At 50.1% G+C, this 19992-nt stretch overlaps 10 protein-coding genes across 10 annotated transcripts; 5 read left to right on the top strand and 5 right to left on the bottom strand.

Annotated features, from left to right (window-relative positions):
- Nucleotides 1-147: 147 nt before the first annotated feature.
- MIND_00314100 (uncharacterized protein) lies at nucleotides 148-1437 on the bottom strand (the record flags this gene model as incomplete). The annotated part of the gene is made up of 6 exons (XM_037359998.1): nucleotides 148-182; nucleotides 239-335; nucleotides 384-832; nucleotides 883-951; nucleotides 1090-1294; nucleotides 1360-1437. 6 exons carry the CDS (start codon nucleotides 1435-1437, stop codon nucleotides 148-150), a joined length of 933 nt encoding a protein of 310 aa, XP_037222883.1.
- A 518-nt stretch (nucleotides 1438-1955) lies between these two features.
- MIND_00314000 (uncharacterized protein) lies at nucleotides 1956-2738 on the top strand (the record flags this gene model as incomplete). The annotated part of the gene is made up of 3 exons (XM_037359997.1): nucleotides 1956-2078; nucleotides 2147-2363; nucleotides 2422-2738. The coding sequence occupies 3 exons, from the start codon at nucleotides 1956-1958 to the stop codon at nucleotides 2736-2738; spliced, it is 657 nt and encodes a 218-aa protein (XP_037222882.1).
- Nucleotides 2739-4048: 1310 nt separating this feature from the next.
- MIND_00313900 (GATA-type domain-containing protein) lies at nucleotides 4049-6191 on the top strand (the record flags this gene model as incomplete). Its single annotated transcript, XM_037359996.1, has 5 exons — nucleotides 4049-5074; nucleotides 5130-5690; nucleotides 5747-5870; nucleotides 5923-5969; nucleotides 6024-6191. 5 exons carry the CDS (start codon nucleotides 4049-4051, stop codon nucleotides 6189-6191), a joined length of 1926 nt encoding a protein of 641 aa, XP_037222881.1.
- Nucleotides 6192-6729: 538 nt separating this feature from the next.
- Nucleotides 6730-8769, bottom strand: MIND_00313800 (uncharacterized protein; the record flags this gene model as incomplete). Its single annotated transcript, XM_037359995.1, has 6 exons — nucleotides 6730-7888; nucleotides 7940-8151; nucleotides 8198-8394; nucleotides 8443-8527; nucleotides 8576-8686; nucleotides 8737-8769. 6 exons carry the CDS (start codon nucleotides 8767-8769, stop codon nucleotides 6730-6732), a joined length of 1797 nt encoding a protein of 598 aa, XP_037222880.1.
- Nucleotides 8770-9041: 272 nt separating this feature from the next.
- On the top strand, nucleotides 9042-10140 carry MIND_00313700 (Terpenoid synthase; the record flags this gene model as incomplete). Its single annotated transcript, XM_037359994.1, has 4 exons — nucleotides 9042-9056; nucleotides 9100-9603; nucleotides 9660-9817; nucleotides 9864-10140. 4 exons carry the CDS (start codon nucleotides 9042-9044, stop codon nucleotides 10138-10140), a joined length of 954 nt encoding a protein of 317 aa, XP_037222879.1.
- A 112-nt stretch (nucleotides 10141-10252) lies between these two features.
- Nucleotides 10253-11131, bottom strand: MIND_00313600 (uncharacterized protein; the record flags this gene model as incomplete). Its single annotated transcript, XM_037359993.1, has 4 exons — nucleotides 10803-11131; nucleotides 10595-10750; nucleotides 10407-10544; nucleotides 10253-10358 (listed from the first exon to the last, which is right to left on the bottom strand). The coding sequence occupies exons 1-4, from the start codon at nucleotides 11084-11086 to the stop codon at nucleotides 10253-10255; spliced, it is 684 nt and encodes a 227-aa protein (XP_037222878.1). The 5' UTR covers nucleotides 11087-11131.
- Nucleotides 11132-11439: 308 nt separating this feature from the next.
- On the top strand, nucleotides 11440-12933 carry MIND_00313500 (uncharacterized protein; the record flags this gene model as incomplete). The annotated part of the gene is made up of 9 exons (XM_037359992.1): nucleotides 11440-11476; nucleotides 11524-11572; nucleotides 11620-11716; nucleotides 11764-11806; nucleotides 11858-11897; nucleotides 11945-12159; nucleotides 12213-12334; nucleotides 12379-12450; nucleotides 12505-12933. The coding sequence occupies 9 exons, from the start codon at nucleotides 11440-11442 to the stop codon at nucleotides 12931-12933; spliced, it is 1104 nt and encodes a 367-aa protein (XP_037222877.1).
- Nucleotides 12934-13064: 131 nt separating this feature from the next.
- Nucleotides 13065-16296, bottom strand: MIND_00313400 (uncharacterized protein; the record flags this gene model as incomplete). Its single annotated transcript, XM_037359991.1, has 3 exons — nucleotides 14816-16296; nucleotides 13814-14765; nucleotides 13065-13763 (listed from the first exon to the last, which is right to left on the bottom strand). Exons 1-3 carry the CDS (start codon nucleotides 15361-15363, stop codon nucleotides 13065-13067), a joined length of 2199 nt encoding a protein of 732 aa, XP_037222876.1. The 5' UTR covers nucleotides 15364-16296.
- Nucleotides 16297-16499: 203 nt separating this feature from the next.
- Nucleotides 16500-17438, bottom strand: MIND_00313300 (Dienelactone hydrolase endo-1,3,1,4-beta-D-glucanase; the record flags this gene model as incomplete). The annotated part of the gene is made up of 3 exons (XM_037359990.1): nucleotides 16500-16748; nucleotides 16792-17016; nucleotides 17070-17438. The coding sequence occupies 3 exons, from the start codon at nucleotides 17436-17438 to the stop codon at nucleotides 16500-16502; spliced, it is 843 nt and encodes a 280-aa protein (XP_037222875.1).
- A 541-nt stretch (nucleotides 17439-17979) lies between these two features.
- Nucleotides 17980-19954, top strand: MIND_00313200 (Cytochrome P450; the record flags this gene model as incomplete). Its single annotated transcript, XM_037359989.1, has 10 exons — nucleotides 17980-18087; nucleotides 18130-18275; nucleotides 18321-18411; nucleotides 18464-18626; nucleotides 18674-18760; nucleotides 18808-19031; nucleotides 19080-19193; nucleotides 19244-19418; nucleotides 19468-19581; nucleotides 19635-19954. The coding sequence occupies 10 exons, from the start codon at nucleotides 17980-17982 to the stop codon at nucleotides 19952-19954; spliced, it is 1542 nt and encodes a 513-aa protein (XP_037222874.1).
- Between the last annotated feature and the right edge of the window lie 38 nt (nucleotides 19955-19992).

Genomic DNA, 19992 nt, shown 5'->3' with positions numbered 1-19992 from the left:
GGAATTATATTACGTATATCACAAAGGTCGTCACAAGCTCGATTCACTAAGAATACATCTGTTGCGTTCGTGAGGCCACTGCATAGATTGAGTCCAGAAAGCGCAGGCCAAAAAGACAATTCAGCAAAGCCGGGGTATAAGAGATCATCATGAAGCGTAATACGGGTCTTCATCCCACGATTCTATTGGGAAAGTGATTAGATAAGCGGGAGCATGGCAAACGCATGCAACAACACACCTTCTGTGATGCTCTTCCAAGCAAGATAAAGCACACCGACTGCTGCGGTCTCAAGAATCGTGGCAACAAACGAGCCGTCAATTTTTTGTGATGATCCCTACAGTCGATGTCACCCTTGTCGGTTGCGAAGAAGTCATGACCTTACCTTGCAAATAACTCGGCTCAGCAGAAAATAGGCCAGCTGACTGAGGACGAAAAGAGCCGCAGACAGGATGTAAAACCACATCGGTCGAACCTCGTTCAAGACCGCCAGTACAATATAAGTCATGATGCCAAAGTATATGAGGGTCGATGCGGCCGGCCATATACTTGTGAAGACAAATAGCGGGATGCTATGGAGCGCCGATGGAGGGTTTGACGGGCCAAATGTAGAGGTGATGGTGAGAGCTACATCGAAAGAGATGTAGGTCGTTGCCGCGAAGAAACAGACGGCAAAGAAGTAAAAGGGTATTAAACTGCTCGGTGTGCCGTCTTCAACAACCTGCGTCGCGACGAGGGCGTTTGCTAATAGAGCCCAAAATAGAGCTGCTACAAACCCTGCATGTACAGCGGTGAGGGCAACTAATGATGTTGAGCCCTGCTCGAGGAAAGAGCCTGATGATGATGATGAGGCTTGTAGATTCGATGACAGATGGTTTGCGTACCAGTGGTGATAAGTTGTAATGGTAGTGTGATGAAATATAACAGAAGGAATGTCCGGAGCTCTATCCGTCCTGGAAGATGGGTGATCAACAGACGAGCAGCAGGGAAAGCGTGGCAAAGCAAAGTTTGGGGACATCAAGACTGGATGGCCCCATGCAGTGTGAAGAAAACCAACGACGCTCATGGGAAAACAATGAAGGACAACTCACCGACAGCAGCTTTCCGCCTATTTGTAGCCCATATGAGCACGCCCGTAAACAGCAGACTTAGTGCACAGACGACGATGTTGGCAATGTTCCCTAGTGAACCATCGTGACCCATTCGAGGAATGGAGCACGTTGGATTTACGCCCAGACCTGCCGAGGCGGTTGGAAGGGACGCATCTGTGAGGATATCCGAAGCTTTCTTGAGTACCTGAACGGAAGGAAAAGGGATTCTTGAGTTAGTCAAAGAAAGCAGTAGAAATGATAACCACGAACTTGGCGATAGAAGAGGTTACACCAAGTGTATGATGGGGTATCGCGACATAGGACATCAAAGTCCCCGAAGCGTGTCATCTTGTAATTTTGGGTCCGTCACGGGCGTTGAGCGTGGAGCGTCAAACGACGTTGGGGAGCGGTCGTCGTGGTCCAGGGAAGAGAGCTGCTGAGTGTGGGAAATTGATCACGATGGACCACGTGTAACAGCTCACTTGCAGCGATGATGCCGTCGTTCAGGGCAAGTGTTTTATATGGATGAAAAGAGAGTTGGTGGTGGAAAAGGCAAAGGTCAAGGTCGTCGCTCTTTAGATTGAAGTTGGCCTCCTCATCGCCGTTTCCATGCTCATGCGATCCCGGTCCCAATACGGTCTGATATGCTGCGTCACGATCCAAATAATTGACAAGGACACCCTTCTTGGCTCATATTTCCAGTCAAAGGCATCAAGTGTTGTTTGGATGGCTCGGGAGGTTTGTCGAAGGTCTGGTTGTCCACAGAATAAAAGACGCCGTGGCCATCAATGAATCAGTTTATCGGGACCGTCGGCTGCTTTGACTCCAAATTCAGTTGCTTCCAAGGTTGCTTCCTTCCTGTCCTCATGACTCTGGCAGTCCCAGCACTCATCGGTGCGGACGGAAAATACAGAGTTCATATTGTTGGGAACTCTGGTAAGCTCGCCAAGAGATTTACGGGGTTCTTGAACGTCTTTTTTTCGACACAGGTGCGGGCAAGGAATGTCCTGACCGTCTTGCTTTCATGTCGTCTGGTTGTTACTGCTATTTTACTTAGAGCACTACTGGTCGAAAACTGGCAGAAATCCTTGGTGTTCCCTTCATCTCTCTCGACACGCTTCATTGGAACCCTGGTTGGAAAGCTTCTACTGGACCAGAGTTCCATGAAAAGGTCCAAAACGCCCTCAACGCCGCTCCGGAAGGCTGGGTAGTGGATGGAAACTATTCTAGTAAATTGGGCGATTTAGTCGATACCAACGCGACGGACAGGATCTGTAAGTTAACGTCTTTTTGAGAGAAGAACTCTCCTCACGAATCATGACGTTTATATAGGGCTTGACCCACCCCTCCTGCAATACCTCCCTCGTATTATCCTGCGAACTCTACGCCGCTTACTTCGCCTAGGAGAGCCTTGCAGCCCTGGCTGCAACGAGAGGTTCACCGAAGTGTTTTTCTCCAGAGACAGCATTATCTGGTGGTGTATCACCCACCACTCGGTGGTCCGAAAGCGAGAAACCTTGAATTTTGCGAAGATGGGACTTGGTGTTGGAAGTGACTTAACGGGTCGCAAAATGCGCCGCATCGGAGGATGGGGGAAAGAGTTGGAACAGTGGCTTGGGGCTGTTAGGCACCTAGTTCGAAGCAAATGATTGTGCTAAGCAAGGTGCTAAGTATGCCGTTGTGAATGAAAGGACAGTTTCCCGAGAAAATCTTATCAGAGTCGAGACACGGGCCGTGTGCCGGGCACTGTGAAAACCTGCAACCGATTTTCCCCATTCGCTGGCCATACATAGTCTTCTTGAGGTATTTCTTTGTCTGATACTTCTTTCAGAGCGACCCCCGATGAACCTGCGAGATAGAGTAACAAGTAGCAGAGGATGAATTTTGTCTCGCTATTCACGTGGACGGCACGACTGCCTCTCCGATCATACCTTCACCAGCAACCTGTTCCAAGTGACTCTCCAAACCACCCTTGGCTTACTAGCTTGTGCGGAGTCTCCGCTAGGTACCGGGCATTACGTCGAGGTCCGTCAACATCTTAGTTGCTGGCAAAACATGCTATTTACGACTGCACACATTTGCCTTACTTTAACCTTTGCTTACCTCCCCACTTTGCCTCTTACCCCCACAACATTTATGTCGAACTAGTCTGCTCCTGCGCGTCTCTGATATCAACCTTGGTGGTGAGTCTGAACTTTCTTTCCACCATCCGGCGCGTCATGGAGCTGCTTACTCAACCAATGGGCGCCATGCGCCGGGAAACCCACCTCATTTAGCCCTGGGGTATCATCCTTGGCTGCCACGTCCGTCTTAAAGCTGATAACGCGTCCTGACCACGCGACACCTCCTCCCGTCATGTTTCCTCTGTACTCGGATCATTTCTCATTGCCTCGCGCCGGTTTTGTAGGTTTCTAATAACCGCCTTGAATTGCTCTTCCACACCGAGGCATCTTTCAAGTGCGTCCTGTTATTTTTTACCCCGGCAACGCATCAACTCATGGCTTGAGATTGAATAGGTATCAAGTCCGAGCCCGACGTGCCAAATCGTTCGATCCTTCGTACGTGATTCCTCTATTGCTGGCTTGCAGGAGCACCAAACTAGACAAGAGCTAGCCATCCAATGAAATATGTCTGCGCTCCTCGCCACCTTTGACTCCTTCTTGTCAATATAACTCATTTATTTCCTCCCTTGTTTATTCCAGGCGTGAACAATTTTTACCAAGACACAAACCGCGCCATTCCATTTGGGGCTTCAGTCCTCGAGTCCGTCTATCTGTCGTGATTTTACCCACCTCTACATCGTCTTGCCTCGAGACCATTCTCGTGGTCATCTCGGTGACACACTCACATATAGTCGCTCACCCAGCACGAGTGGTGCCAATCACTGGTTTCGCATCGATTTTCTCCTCTTAGAACGCTTATCCACGAAACCCAAGTCCCAACTCGGACCACGACGAGCATGTCTTCTGACGGCCGCTACCCGTATTATAACTACCCGGCGTACGGAAACCCCAGCCAGTCTCCGTCGAACTACGAGACACAACCTCAACGACCTATCCGCTCCAACTCTGGCTCCTCATCGCAGTCACATCCCCACTCGCCATTACAGGCAAATCAATATGCTCATCATCCACCCAGCTCTTATACTCCTGCTCAGCAACAACGCCAACAACAACAACAACAACAAACTTATCCGTATGCGAGCTCCTCATCGACAACGCCGCCAGCCCAGACCTCTCAGCAACATTGGTCACACAACAACTGGACATATCCACCTCCAACAGAAACGAGGCAACAGACAACGTATAGTACCGGTACACGGTCGGCATCTAATGACGAGCAGCCACGCCTTCCTCCCCAGCCACATAGGACTTGGAGCCATCCATCGAGCTCTACCTCTCAATCACAGTACTCACCACCACCACCACCGCCGCCGCCGCCGCCGGAAAGCAATACCCCGAATGTTGTTTATTCACCACCACCACCCCAACCTCGCTCTGATCCCGCGTCGCATTCTCAAAGAACATATCCCCTGCCGAGAGCTTTGTCTCCTCGTCGGAACAGCCAATCAAACCAATTGGCCAGCCCAAGCTACCAGATGCCGAGTCGAGTCGTTTCGCGACCACCTCCCATGCACCATCTACCTCCCCCACCTCCCAAATCATTGCCCCGCCATCAGCACTCGCACTCGCACTCGCATTCTTATTCTTCCCAACCAAGCCCTCCTCCACAAATGCCGCAACAACAGCCACACCAGCCATCTCAGAACGATAATTTGCTGAAACGGCGACGCGATTCAACACCTATCTCAACAGCCCCAACACTGATGCCTGAGCCAGAACCAGGTCCTTCGACATATAATCCCATCCATTCGTATTCTCAGTCTCCTGTTGCGTATTCACCGGTTTCTGCCTATTCCACCACTCCGCCAATCCCTGCACCAGCTTCTGCCAGCTCTTTCTCCGCCCAGATTGACTTCCGCAAGGTGCTTTTCTGCCATTCCATCGGATTCTCGTGTATTCTTAGCCTTTTTTTTCAAGTTGATGAACTCGTACCATATGATTATGGAGGAGACCAAGCTTGCCTTGGGTGAAGACGCATCTCGACGACAGAGCGACACCGTGACCACGACTCTCAACCGTATGATGGACGATGCATTCAATGCTGCCCGGACGCTAGATGACGCCAACGCCAGTGGTGGTAATTCCACCCGTCCATTCAACAGTCAAAGTACATTGCCATTTCCGATTGCACGGATGTCGCCAGTTGCGCAGCAGCAAACGCAACACACAACGCCTCACGGTTACTTGCAGCGCATCCATTCCAATTCCACCACTTCTTCTGCTTCAGACGATCAGCAGCCACATTCGGGTTCTTACCAGCAACAACAACACTCACCTCCCCAGCGCTCCCCCGCGCAGCCAGCCCGACCGAACCACATTCAAACAAAAGGACCAAATGCAAGTTCTCCAAATGAAGGTACCACCAGCAAGGTTAACAAGTCGTCGCCGCAGAGCGGAGCTAGGAGGCCGCCGCCAATTGCTTCTGCCAGTGTAAATGATATCAGCGTCCCGGCGCCAACCTCGCCTTCTAAACCCAAGGTAAGCATCGATCGAGCTTCTTTGTCTGTGTCTATGTTCAGCTGACGAATCTCCAGGTGCATGAAGACTCACCGGGCGGTGATGCTAGCGGGTCAACCAAACCGCGGCATGCGGGTGGAACGCAAACATGTCTGGGTTGTGGAGTAACAGCAACGCCTGAATGGCGTCGGGGCCCATTAGGTGAGAGCTAAGGGTGAAAAGTGCAAGGCCTTTATTTATCGCGCGTTACCAGGTCCGCGGACGTTGTGTAATGCTTGTGGTCTCGTTTACGCGAAGATGGTGGGTTCGGTCTTGAACACGATGCAATCACTTCTCCTTTGATATTTTCCGTAGGTCAAGAAGCGCATACGCGAGGATGCCCGTGGTGGTTCTGCGAAATCGGCAACCACAGGCATGAAAAAGCCTACTTCTCGGACTGCCACCCAGCGCGAGACGGATGATCGGGACCATGACTCGCCCGAAGCTGAAAGTGAGGACGACGAGCCGGTGTCTGGTAGATGATAGACACTGTTGTGTCTGGTGGTTTTTTTTTTCTGGCAGGGAAGCCCAGAAACGCTTCGTTTTGTTGCTCTCTCTCTCTCTCTCTCTCGAATCTCATGCATATGGGCTGATTTTGTCGAAAATGATGCCAGCCTGCATGAGACGAGTTTCGGGCACCAATTCTTTCGTGTGGAGTCGATGGATGGCCGATGTCGGTTTGCGATTGGATAAATCGATGATGTTGTCGCGGTTTCTGTTATGAAACGCGTCATGAATTTTCACTCGCCTTCTTACTAACCGACGTAGGTTTAACACCGTCGGGTCCTCGGCTCCGTTCCAGAGAAAGGCGCACTGAATAAGAAGATCAAGCTCTGCCCGACGGTAGGACTAGGAGGCTATATAACTGACCAACATTGTTTGGACTCGTCAAGATGTACTTTTGTTGGTCTTGGTCTGCTGGAATCACGTGTATTAAAAGTACAATTTGCACCGAAAGTCCGGAAAGATAATAAGTACACTCTAGATAAACATATGCATGCTGGATAAAATGGGAAGAATATCATCGAGCTGGATGGCCTGGCGGACCCTTGACTGCACCCCCAACTGGGACTGAGTGATGCGGTATCTGGCCAGCAGACATCATACCAACAGCTTGCTGCATTTGCATTTGGAGCATTTGCTGGTTGTTGGCTGACATCGGCATGCCTGGCCGACTAGCCATTTGCTGCCAGTTCATTACCGGATAACCGCCGCTTGCACGTAGCATGTTCTGGTAGGCTATGATCTGTTGTTGTTGCGTCATCGGCTGACCACCTTCCACTGGCAGTGGTCGAACACCATTTGCTGGCGATGGAGAAACCCGGGCTTGGGCTGATGCCATCGCGGCTTGGGCGGCTTGCATTTGTGCAGCAGTAACGTTGCCGTTGGGGAGCCCAGCAGGGCGAAGATGGGGTGAATGGTAGGCGAAGTTGAGTTGCTGACCATGCGCATTTCCTGGCTGCTGCATACGCGCACGTGCTGCCAGGGCCATAGCTTTGGCTTGGGCAATTTGAGCAGCACTGGCATTAGCTGGCCGTGGCGTTGCTCGTCCATTCACAGAAACTGGGGGTTGTGTCGGTGTCGCTTGCGGAGGTTGTGGCACTTGTGGAATGACACGATATACGTGCTGCTGATATGGATTACCTGCGAATGGAGGAGTGGGGGCAACCCCGTTGGGATGAACAGGCTTTGCTTGTCCATCTGGCGCATTACGAGCAGGGGGAGGCTGACTGAGAAATTGAGGTCCAGGCACCGCTGGTTGAAACGAAGCGACAGACGGAGGTCGCGGAGTGTTTGATGGGCGAGCAGGGGGTTGTGGTTGGGACGGCTGAGGTAGTGGTGGTTGGATAGCAGTTTGTGGATTAGGGGGCTGGGGAGCTGGCGTATATTGTTGCTGCAGGGGAGTAGGTGCACGTTTTGCCTCGGCAGCTGGCGAATTCGCAAATTTATGACTCGGTGAAGGTGTTTGGGTTGCACTACCATGAGGCGAACCATTCGGAAATCCAGGTTTAGGTGTGGCGCTTGTGTTCAATTTTTTAATAGCGGGGTATGCTGCGGTATTTGCATTTAACGGTGGTTGCACAGGTTGGTCTGAGGGTTGTGGTGTAGGAGCCACAGGAGTTGACGGCTTTGAAGTAGAGGCCTGTCGAGACCGCTGGATAGTTTCCAATATTCGATAGCTGCATAGATCAGGATGATGAAGAACAGTTATATTTACCCTATCGACACACCTTTGAGCATGCGTCCGCCCAGGTCGTGGCGCCATAAACTGCATAATTTTGGCACGGCGTGCTTTCTCCACCTCATCTTCTTCTGGATCCATAACGGATGCTTTGCGTTTCAACGAGTTGGGAACCGTTGGAGTCGATACTCTCATAACGTGATTGACAACTCGAGAAAGGTGAGGATCTGGAACGAGACAAAGAGGTTGTGACGTCGCAAGCTGCATTTTTGGTCAAACAAGGCGATGAGAGATGCAAATAACCTACCAAGATGCGTGCCTCGACCTCCAGCGCGTCGCGGTCAGTCCATTTCCCCCCGCGACTCCGATTTAGAGCGTAAATGTCCGCAAACAGCGTCTCTCCGTTTGGATAGAGCACCACACGTGTCCGCTCCGGTTTATCAGGATGCGATTCGCTGCCCTTCTGTTGCTGTCGATAGTCTAATAGCTCGACGATCATGCAACCTAGACCGCGTGAGCGAAACAAATATGCAAGCAAGCAGAATAGAGCACCCTCGTAGAATGGAACCCTAGCCGCATCGAATATGTCGAGAAAATCCACTGGTATTCGGTGAGCTCTGATGTCATCTAGTAGGCTCTATCATTTGCTGAGCGAGAAGAACGCTGACAAGTGGCAAATACAAACCGAAATTGGAGTGCTATACGAGAACTTGGAGACATTATTAAGCATCCAGTGCTCCGGATGAAGATGGACTGCGAAAGACGGTGGGTGTGAGGCGTGCTTCTCGAGCAGCTCCTAGTGAAGAATTAGATGGTCTATTGCGGCGAATGTCGTTTTAGGCATACCTCAGCATTACGCGTCCTGTTATAACTCGTCATTTGGCATGCAGGTTGGGGTGCCACCAACGACACAGTCGACGTTCAGCACAAGCAATTGTCACATCTGTCACGTCACGCGGCGACCCTCTAGATCTCACTGTTCGAGTTCAAGTTATTCCACTACCGCGAATGGCAGAATTCCGATTCCCGACGATGGTCGGTGTATTACATTGCTCTTATGGTCATCCGAAGCTGACTTTCCTCTAGAGGTTCGGAACACCCATTGATCAACTGCATAAATATGCAGCAGACCCTACAACGTCTGCAGTACAATGGACCTCATCAAAGTGAGCAACATCGGGGGGTGAAACAAGCTGAAAGCTCTTTTAGATTTCACAAGCCGTCAAAGACGTTCTTTCCTTGTTGAACATCGACGTGACTCGTCTCTCTGCGTTTGACGATACACCAACCCTCGAGCCTTTTGCGTTGGAATGCATCGCTGAAGCTTACAAACGAGGCTACTTGTCTCGCGATAAACTCTCGTCGACTCTTCAAGAAAGTCATATCAGAATCGGTGCAGCCGTTGGCCACTATGTTTGGCTGCGTCCTGCGGTTGTGCCACACAAAGTCGCGATTTTGGGCTCGTTGCTCATGGGTCAATATTATTGTGTCGACGACTGCTGTTTTTCCTCTCAGAGTCTCGTCGAATATGGGGCTCGTCTAGTCGCTGGTCGCTCACAGCTCGACAAGGGACTCGATCATATCACCGAGGTCAATTGTGAGCTGGCAGACATGTATCCTGCCGTCGTTGGAGATATGTTGCGTATGTCGCATCAGGCATATATGACAGGCAACTACCTGGAGGGCCAGATGGCTAGCGAGAAAGGGTTGAGAGTGAGTTGTTATTACCACATCTTTTTTCCATTTTTGTTTACTTATCAGTCGATTAGTGGACAGTCCAAAAGGATACCCCTCTTTTCCCAACCATCATGAAGACTATGACTTCAGTGGCCACCTCTCTTTATTTGCTTTCATTTCCCCCGGACCTCCATTTCACAAGCTATCTCCAAACTATTCCAGATGGCATCATTGTCCACATCAACACCGCGTACGCCATTGTTTTCTGCTTGCTTCTACACTCACTCATCCTTCAGGGATATAATGTCTTACTACAAAGAAGCCATTGACCAAGAGTTCAACCGCGTGGAACAGATCGCTCAATTGCACCACATCACAGGATCCGAAATGTTGGAATCGCTCGTGACTTCCACGACAGTGAGTCACTCGCGGGTTTTACGATCTCTTCTGGAGGCCGATCCTTCTGGGAGACTGGCTTCTTGTCATGAGAAGGCTATCCAAGGCTTTGTTACTTTCCAAGCTTTGCATCACCGGTACAAGCTCCGTAAGCTGGGCGTTATACCTGTTGCCTGAGCAAGTAAGCTGAGACACAAGTTGGATGTCAATTATAACAGTTCGCCGTAGTTGATTAAGCGCAATGTACACTATGCCTCAAATTAATGCAAATTGTCGACGCAACCCTCCTCTACATGTGTGGTCTGCGGCAGCCACCGTCGTATAACACGGTGTGGCTAGGGATGCCATCCGCGAAGGGCATTTGGATGGCACTAGTTCCGGCCTCCCATACAGAACTAAAAGACGACTGAATGATGCGGACTGAGGTTTCATAGTCAACGCACTTGTGTCCTTGGACGCTGGTCCCAGCTACATCAGCTGCAATCAGAATTTCGCCCGCGGAGATTTTATAGTGTCCAGTGAAGGTGCCATTATCGGTTGGGAAAGACAACACTCCACTGCCAGTCATGATGAAAACGTATCTGTTTTGCGACATGAGATTGACTGTTTAGATAATTATGACGGCGCTCACTGAGCAGCAGGAGCGTTGTGTAGGCCAGCGTCAGTGTGTTGCGCAAACAGCGTGTAGCTGCTCTTTGAAGTGGTCGCTCCGAGATGGGCATACGATAATGCACCCACAGTTCCAGTAGAGTTGCTTTTAACGAACGCCGGTGTCAGTGCCCAACACCTTGAATATGTCTGTTAAAAACTTATCAACGGAAGAACTGCACTGCACCCACTCAAACGAAGAACGATCGTTCTTCCCAACCAAAGCGGTGACAGTTAAATATTCTGGGGTCGGGGTCGGAGTAGCCGTTGCTAAAGATGTAAGGAGCGCAAGGAATAGAGCAGAAATTGCGTGGGACTGCATTTTTAGAAGAGTCGCAAGACAGTTACAGTAGGAGAAACCAGAAGCATCATGGCCACAGGCAACACTTTTAAAAAGCAGCGTAACAAAACCTGGTGGTGACCGAGTCGTTAGCGGATCAGAAATGTGGAGATGGATCGGCAAGCTGGAGCACATGAGAGTAAGATTGTGGCGTGGTCTAAAAGTTCTTGCGAGGCAAACTTATTCGCATTGGTCGTTGAGTCAAAGTCCGCTCCAGACCATCATGATAAAGGATACTTGTTAGCAAGACGTCCAGCAATTTGAGAGGAGAAGAAGGAACAGTGCAAGAACAGTGCTGTATGAATGTCATCGAACCTCACATGGCCGACGCGACCGGAACAATGGATTGAATCATTTCAAATGTGTTCTGCGTGATCCGGTGAGAGTATAATCAACCCGCGACTATCTATGATGTGAGTTCGAAGTAGTCGCTACTACTTAGCTGAGGCACAGGTGCGCCGCTTTCATCCTCCCATGACCCTTCAATAATGCCAGGCCTCCACGACCCTCTTGTGCAATTGAAGAGTACGGGTTTTCCAACTTGTTTAGGACATGTGGTTCAACTGTTTTAGTAACCTCCGCGACCTGTAGTTTCTTTGCATTTGCGACTACACTTTATCGGTACAGCCCTTTTCCAAGCGCTCATCCTTCTCTCAGCCCAAGCCCAGTCTATTTATACGACGCGACCGCTTATGGGCCGATGATATTTGTGTGCTTTTTGCTGGCCTAGCACTCGTTATTCAAGTTGTCGCCGTGTTCCTTCATGTAGGGCACCCTCTTGTTGGTCGAATTTTGCCCAATTTCTCTACCAGCTCCCTATCCCCAATGATCTACCTCAATCAGCGCGCATTTCAGGTATGTGGTTATCCTCAACGCCGATGAGCTGACAATTTAGACTATGTTTAGCATACTATCTCATGGCTATGGCATTTTACGCCGTTATATGGTCTGCTAACCGGCTTGTATGGACTCAAACTGATGTGACTACTGCAGGGGCTCAAGGCTGAGTATCTTGTTCAGCATCGTCCGAGTGGATCCATCGGAAGTGCGGCGGCGGCGTTTCGTCTATGTAGCGATCGCGTTTGGCATCGCATTCTTTGTCCTTATGGCCCAGCTACTGTGGGTTTGTGAGCCCGAACCATCGTGGAAGGACACTGCCAACCCTCAATGCAAACTCACGCTTCAAGTCGCTATTTTACAACTTGTCAGTACGTGCAGTCCGCTTTAACCGCGTTTGGATTCGCCCTTACCTATTTTTCAGCCGATATTATTGCTGATTCAATTCTGCTACTTTCTCCACTTCCATTATTCCGCAATCTCTCTGACAAGCCATTGCGTCGGAAATTAACCCTCATTTTTTCAACCTGTGTGGTTACTACTATTGTGAATGCGTTTGCCGAGGGTTATAGCCGATAATAATTGCCTAGATCTCGCTTGTTCACGCAGTCCTAATTCTCAAGAATGGTGGCGTTAAGGTCGTCCTCTCTGCTCTTGTCGAGGTCTGCTGGGCTCACTCCTGGCCATTTTGTAATCTTAACCTCTTTGTGGTATAGGATACCCTCAGCCTGATTGTGGCCAACATTCCCGTCGTAGTCACCTCCCTCTTCAATATTACCGCCACCGCTTCTGACCGACCTAACCGCTCCACCTCTATTCAATTCAGCACAATGCCCTGGATCCATGGTGTTAGCCACACACAGAACACATTCACCACGAGCACATTATTCGACGAAACTCCTCTTGCACCAGTGAATCTGCAGACGCAGTCGCGCTCTCGCAGGAGTAACGGCGACCCAAACGACTCTGGCAAATTCAGCAAGTCCTGGACAGACGAATCTGTTAAAGCGGGTTCTGACGGTGATATTGTGCTTCATCCCGAATCCGCGGACAACGTCGCGTCGCCCATGAGCCTTTTACATCAACCCCGCATCGTCTCCTTTGTGAACGACAGTATTTCGGATACCACTCATCACAGCAAATGATTCCCTTGAACTTTTGGCATTGGACATCCGTTCTGTATCGTTATCTACTTGGGGGAAATAGTTGTCTTTAGCATTGTACGACCACAGCATTACTTATCCATTGGTTACGACTCATCTGCGTGACTGTGTCATCAAGGAATTGACCTTTGCTTCAGCGTTTCGTCATTCTCGTCTGCCGTCCTGAACAACTTGGAGCCCCCACCACCCACTTCACTACCAGACACCGGAGATGATGACTTCATATTTGGTCGAGGATCACGTGATGCCATATCTTCCTCTTGAACGTGTCGCCAAGTATGGCTCATAATTACGTCGAATTCCGCATTCTCCGCCCACCGATCTGCTGGTGCAAGTCGCACACTGAGATTTCGTGGGAAGAAATATCGTTCGTTCCACAGATTTATAAACTCTTGAACGACTTGTGCTTGGGGACGCTCTGAAGACAGAGTCCGAGTCCGGGATGGTCCATCCGACAGCATGCTCACACCACCCATATAGATGTTGGTGGGTGACTGTGAATTCGAAACCGAGATCATGTCGTCTTTTTGAGTAGCAGGAGATGCGTTCAACCTGGTTGGGGTCGACGGATCATCCTCTTCGGTAACAGCAGCAAGTTTGCGCGGACCCTGACTACTGATTGTCTCATCCGGTGAAGCAGGTAACGAGCGCGTCCAGTTAACGCGTGTTTTTGGAGATTTGGGAGCCGGCGATGGCGGAGTTGGCGCTGTAGGTCGAGGAGGAGGTGGGGGTGGTTCGACAACACGATATGAATACTGATCGCCAGGTGCTTTCACAAGGGTCAAATCACCTTTCCAAGCACTCGAGACATCCTGGAGAAATAATCAGGAAAATAGTCCCCAAAGAATTTTGGAAAACCCACCACCACAAAACGATCCCAGTCTTCCTTATGCATCGTCTGGGATATATCCAATGGCGCCTGCGTCAGCTTGAGGGCATGACTGTTGAAGTGAGTGCTGTCCTCTTGTCGACCCAGATGCATCACGGTAGTTGGCGGCAAGAGTATGGGTTCCTCATCGACAACAAACGACCTCAAGAATGCGGCAGGCAATTCAGGAGCGATTTTATCGTGCTCTGCGACAACTTCCTCAAAAAGCTCGTGCTGATCGAGTTGATCTATTTGCCTGATATAAGTTGGAGGGGGCCGACTGGGTGAACGAGAGCGCCGCGAACTTGTTGGTGAACGGGTCTGAATGAGTGAAGGTTCACGCTGGAGTGGATACTGTGACAACGAATCATCGGGGCTTCGCGGAGTAGTGAAATTAGGTCGAAGTGGCGGCTTATACCTGCCATATGGCTGCGAGAGTGTCACAAACGGTGGCCTAGTAGGATACTCATATTCTCTTGCCCACTCTTGAACAGCCCGTTGCCAAGCCGCGTCTAGTGGGTCTCCGTATCGATGGAATTCCTTTACAATCAGGGCGAAGTACAACAAACCCAACCCAAAAACGACGCTGAGCGCGATTCGGAGACCTAGCGCGGCCCGAACGGAAAGGACAACATCGATGGGATCATGTGACGATCCTGTAAGCCAGACAAAAGACATAATTGAGGCGAAGAAGGTGATGATTGACCAGGCTAGCCAGATAGCCGGCATGGCGAGCATGATCCACACATTCCACAGGAAACCCACATTCTGTTGAGCGTCGTTGCCAAAGCTTACAGCTTTATGGATCTTGCGCATTGAACCGAACCGGATGATGTAGATGCATCCATAGAGAAGACTCATTAACGAACAGATGAGCGAGAAGAGTGCCGTTGTGCGAGTTATTGGGTGTGACGCAGCGTCAATTTGGAGAAGAGTGAGGATAGCACTGCATGAACGTCAACAAATGGGGTGGAATAGAGCAAAACGATAACTAACGACATAAGGAGGACGCTAATCACGTTGAGTGTTTTCCATTCACGCATCAACGAGTCGATGAAGCTATCCCAAGATGATTTGAAGTGGAGGAGACTGCGTGGCAGGACTGCGTAGTCTTGATGTATAAGCAGCAACGGGGTCGGATTCTTTTCGTCCCATTTTTCTGCCTGAGTCCTGGCCATACGCTTGATATCAGGCAAACTAAGACGAGCCTCCTCGAAGATTCGTGTCACTCGAGAGAGATAGAGGGTTGGAATACGGAGGAGGAAATAGGAATATGTTTGTCGAGGGATTTCGTCGATGATGACAAATATGAAGAACAGTGCAAATGTTGTGATTGTGTTGAGCATACTGTTGTAGGTGCTTTTACGACCAGTGGTCACGGGGTGTGGAAGGGAGTTAGAGTAAGTTGATGTGCTTGAAGATCGCCTGATCTCTATGATGGGACCGGGGGTGATGCCTTGAAGAGGCATTGCCATTGAAATTTGCGAACGATGTGGACTACTAGTGAGTGGCGATCTGGCTGGTAGTCCTTCTGAAGCAGCCATTTCCGCCGATGTTTGTTCCCTGGAGCGTCGAGAGTGACTAGATCTTCGAACACTGGAATGATATGAAAGCGACTCGGGACTTGCGATGGGTGGTGGAGTGTGTGCAGAGCTTTGGGAGATATCATGTCTTTGAGGGGAACGAGATCGACTACGACTTTGCAAAGAGTGGAACCGGGACCGTACCCCCGTTGGAATTGGAATGGATGCAGAAGAAGGCGGGTTTGGAGAGTATGATTTCGACCGGGACCGCGTACTTGGCCTTGGAGTAGGAGAACGACCACGCCCTCGCCCCTGATAAGAAGGTGACCTGGAACGTGAACGTATAGTTTGAGGAGGTGGAACGACAACGACTGGATCCACAATGGGTATCCGGGGAGAGCGAGACCGTGACCGGGAACGTGACGAGCGATTGCGAGAGTAAGCTCGCGAGCTCAAGGGGGAACGTGAAAAGCGTGAACGACGTCCACGCTCACGCGAATTTCGAGCCCGATGAGATCGGGAGCGTGACCACGGAGGTAAAATCACGACAGGCTCCTGATTTGGCCCAGTCGCTCCAACAAACTGAGGTCGTGGTTGTGGGGCATAGATGGGCTGGATAACGCTGGGGTGTTGAGGTGGAAACTGTGATGGCCCGTATGTGTGCGGGGATAAAGCCTGGGTAACATCTTGAGGTGCGTTGTCCTTGCGCCAAGGACGAAACCGAGAAGCTTTCCCCTGGTTGAACGGGTCAACAGCAATAAAGGGCTGCTGTTGCGACGGGTATTGGCCGAAAGGAGTGGGAGTCTTCTGCAACTGTGGGTTTGCTGTAGGCCAGCCAGCAAGGGAGCGATTCGTGTCAGGTCCTGGGTTTACATTCCCGTAGACGGCATAAGCGGGAATGCTCCGTGGGGCGTACGAATAGTCCGGACGAGGTGATCGAGACGGAAGGACAGAACCAACTAACGAGTCCATCGCGGTCACGTTCCTGAGGTGTCACACCATCGTCACGGGGTGATGATGATGGAAATGAGAAATGAGAGCGCGTGCACGTTGAGCTCAAGCCAAATCGCGTCAAATAGCGGGAACAGATTGAATCTCAAGAGACCAACGAGCATATTACGAATAGACAGGGTAGCAGTCCTTATAGTATCACCATTTCAGGCGTGTTTAATGAACCATTCAACCGTTGATTTGAAAGCACCCTCCTTGCCCGCTTTGACTTTCGGATCGCTCAAGTCCCCGCGGACAGCAAAGCCGTGGGTACAGCCGTCGAAGTATTCCCGTTTGTAACCAGGTGCGAAGTCTGCGAGAATCTCGTCTGCCTTGGCTTGCGCCTCAAGTGGGAATTGTTGGTCAACTGTGCAGCTGTTGATGAGAAGTGGAGCTTTGGCCGTCGACTTGTATTTCTAACAGCAGTTCAGATGACATTTCGAAGGGAGACAATCGTACCTCGAGGTCGGCTGGAATCTGGAGCAATGATGGATGTGCGGTGGCCCCGACGGAGATAATGTGGTCGAAGGCCAAGTCGAACACATAACGCCCACCGAGGCAATAGCCAACCGCAGCAAAGGATGTGACACCTTCGGATTTAAGGGCAGCGATAACTTTGTCGAGAGGAGGACGAGTGTCAGAAGGACCGTGAGTCTTGAACCATGCACCGATGTCGAATTGTTTCTGGACAATGATAGAAGTATACAGCGGAGATGTTGGAGAAGTCCCACACTCACCCCAGGACCCATAGCGTCGGCAGGAATGGGATCGCCATTTAGATAATCAGGAAGTATGGTTTTAAAGCCATTGTCGGCAAAGCCGTCAGCGAGCAGTTGGTTATTGACAAGGGCAAGACCGAAGACATCGGTAAGGAGTAAGACAACTTTGTCCTTGGGATAATCGACGGTGGGCGTAGCAATATAGCAGTCCACGCCACCGATTTTCTCGATCTTGCCTTGAACGAGCTTAATAATAGTAATAGGCGTGCTTAACGAGAGTTGGACGTGCCTTCGGGAGTTCCTTCGTGGGTCACGCCTACATGGATGAGCTGTAAAATCGAATTGCAGGGCGGGCTTGCCTTTAACGCAGTCTTTGCAGAAGCTCATGGTCAGGGAGAAGGTAGGCTTGTCTGGGAGATTGCGGTTGCTTTTTATATCGATTGTGTGATCATGCGTGAACTGGGTTCCTAAGCCGGGAAGTTTGTAAGTTTAGACACGCCCGTATCAAACCGAACTCGCCACTATGTTTGAGCACCCGGATGACTGAGCGCTAGGTTTCCCGAGCTTGTGTGAGCGAATCTGAGCCGGATTCCGAGCGGAATTCCGAGCTCTCTAGCAACTGGCCGGAATCGGAGTCGAACATCTAGGGTCGATGATGGCAGTCCACTGTAACATCTCAAGCCGTAACGTGACTGTCACACAACGACGCCTAGAGCCTACGACATGATGCTCTCAACAGAACTTGGCACAACGAGATGTTCAACGCGTTGTAAAAGAATGCGACACGACTCGGACCTGAGACGCGTCGTCCGATCAGTCTCTGTCTGATTGCTTGAACAATTTGCAAAAGTGCCTTGATTTCGATGCATATGCGCTCGCTGATCTTCCTCTAGGACCTCTACTGTATCCTCTCCTCTTCTTCCTCTACATGCAGGCCGCTATCCCTACAGAAATACAGCCATTTATAGCCCTGAGCTTGGCTGGGTTAGCTGGTCTAACCTTCTTCTTGTGGACAACCTATGACGCGGGGCCAAATGTTATCCATTTACTCAAGTTAGCACTCACTTACGATTTATAGCTTGACTTTCTCCCAACGATTGGGCCCTCTGGAAGCCTATCATCATACTTGGGTGCTTTCCGATACGTCTTCAATGCAAAGGAGATGTTCCAAGAGGGATACGAGCGATTCCCAGCCTCTATGTTCCGCATCGCCCTCATTGATCGGTGGGTCTGACTTGTTTTACAGATAACTGGGCTGAGAACTGGTAGATGGAGCGTTTTAGTAAGCGGTAAACAGTTAGTGGAGGATATTGCCAATGCCCGTGAAGAGGATTTGTCTTTCCACCAGTCGACCAATGAAGTACGTCTCCAATCCAAGTTGATAAGATTACGTTCTGATTTCGCTGAAATAGTTCCTCCAAACGCGTTACACTCTCGGTCGCGGAATAGAACGCGACCCATACCACCCAGTGGTTATCCGAACTTCATTGAGTCGAAATGTCGGCAGCCGCTTTCCTGACGTGCGCGACGAGATAGTCTGTTCGTTTGCGGACCTTTTGGTACTGCAGGGCAATGGTGCCTTGGTCACGCATTGCTTATCAACCGAAGCTGATAGTTATTAGACCAATGGCTCGCTGTTCCAGCCTATAGCACCATGATGCAGGTTATCGCAAGGACTTCGAACAGAATGTTCGTTGGCCTGCCGCTTTGTATGTCTAAAATCTTCCTATTCAATGCTGAGTTTAACATTGCGCAGGTCGCAATGAGGATTATTTAGCCTTGAATATTGGCGTTGCGATGGACGTGGTTGTCAAAGCTCAACTGATCAATTTCCTACCTGCCTTCTTGCGACCAACGCTGGGTCCATGGATCTCTTCCCTCAGAAGCAACATGCGAAGAGCGAGCAAGCATTTAACACCACTAGTCGCTGAGAGGTTGAGGTTGTTGGAAGAACACGGAAAAGATTGGCCTGAAAGGCCGGTACGCCTCACAATACTATCGCTTCCGAAATCCTAAGCCCAGATATAGAACGATCTCATCTCGTGGTTGATCGACCAAGCCCAGGGCGACGAGCTTGGGTTAGAAGCATTGGTTCAACGTGTTATATTCGTGAACTTTGCTGCTATTCGGACATCAACTGATGTATGTGCAAACATTCCCAATTCTTTAGAAACCAACATGCTCAATTTCAGACCTTTGTTCACATGTTGTTTGACATTGCAACGCACCAATCTTACATTCAACCCTTGCGAGAAGAAATCGAGGCTATCGTTAACGAGGAGGGTTGGACGAGGGCTTCAATGGGGAAAATGTATAAACTTGACAGTTTCCTCCGCGAGTCTCAGAGACTGCATGGCATCGGAACCCGTGAGTGTTGTGTTTGAAGCAGCATGCTTTGCAACTAATTTATAACCAGAGTCATTGGGTCGAAAGGTCGTCAAATCCAATGGATTTACCTTCTCAGACGGCACAAGACTCCCACAAGGAACATATATTCACGCAACAACTTGGAGCCTACACCATGATCCAGGTATTCCTTGTTACTTACATATCCTAAGTATGCCAACATTGATATCTTGTCAGAATTGTACCCTGATCCGCACGTGTTCGACGGATTTCGTTTCTCTAAGTTGCGGGACGCGTCCGACGTTGCTGGAAGCGCAAAATACGCTGCAGTGACGACGAATCTAGACTATCTTGCCTTTGGGCATGGTGTTCATTCTTGTCCAGGGCGTCATTTTGCTGCTGTCGAACTCAAAGCAATCTTGGCCCATATTTTACTCAACTACGATATCAAATTGGAGCCAAAAGACGAGGTCAAGGGGCGGCCAGAGAACCAGTATATTGCCTCAGCATGCTTGCCTAATGAGAAGGCGAAAGTGTTATTTAGGAAACGTCAGTAACTGCAGATCTAGAAAAACATGTGACCGTGACGGAAATC

Source organism: Mycena indigotica, assembly GCF_014461135.1.
Source record: "Mycena indigotica strain 171206Taipei chromosome Unknown Mind.scaff0003, whole genome shotgun sequence".
Taxonomy (NCBI): domain Eukaryota; kingdom Fungi; phylum Basidiomycota; class Agaricomycetes; order Agaricales; family Mycenaceae; genus Mycena; species Mycena indigotica.
The sequence above is the reverse complement of the archived record's forward strand: the minus strand, read 5'-3'. Positions and strand labels throughout refer to the sequence as shown.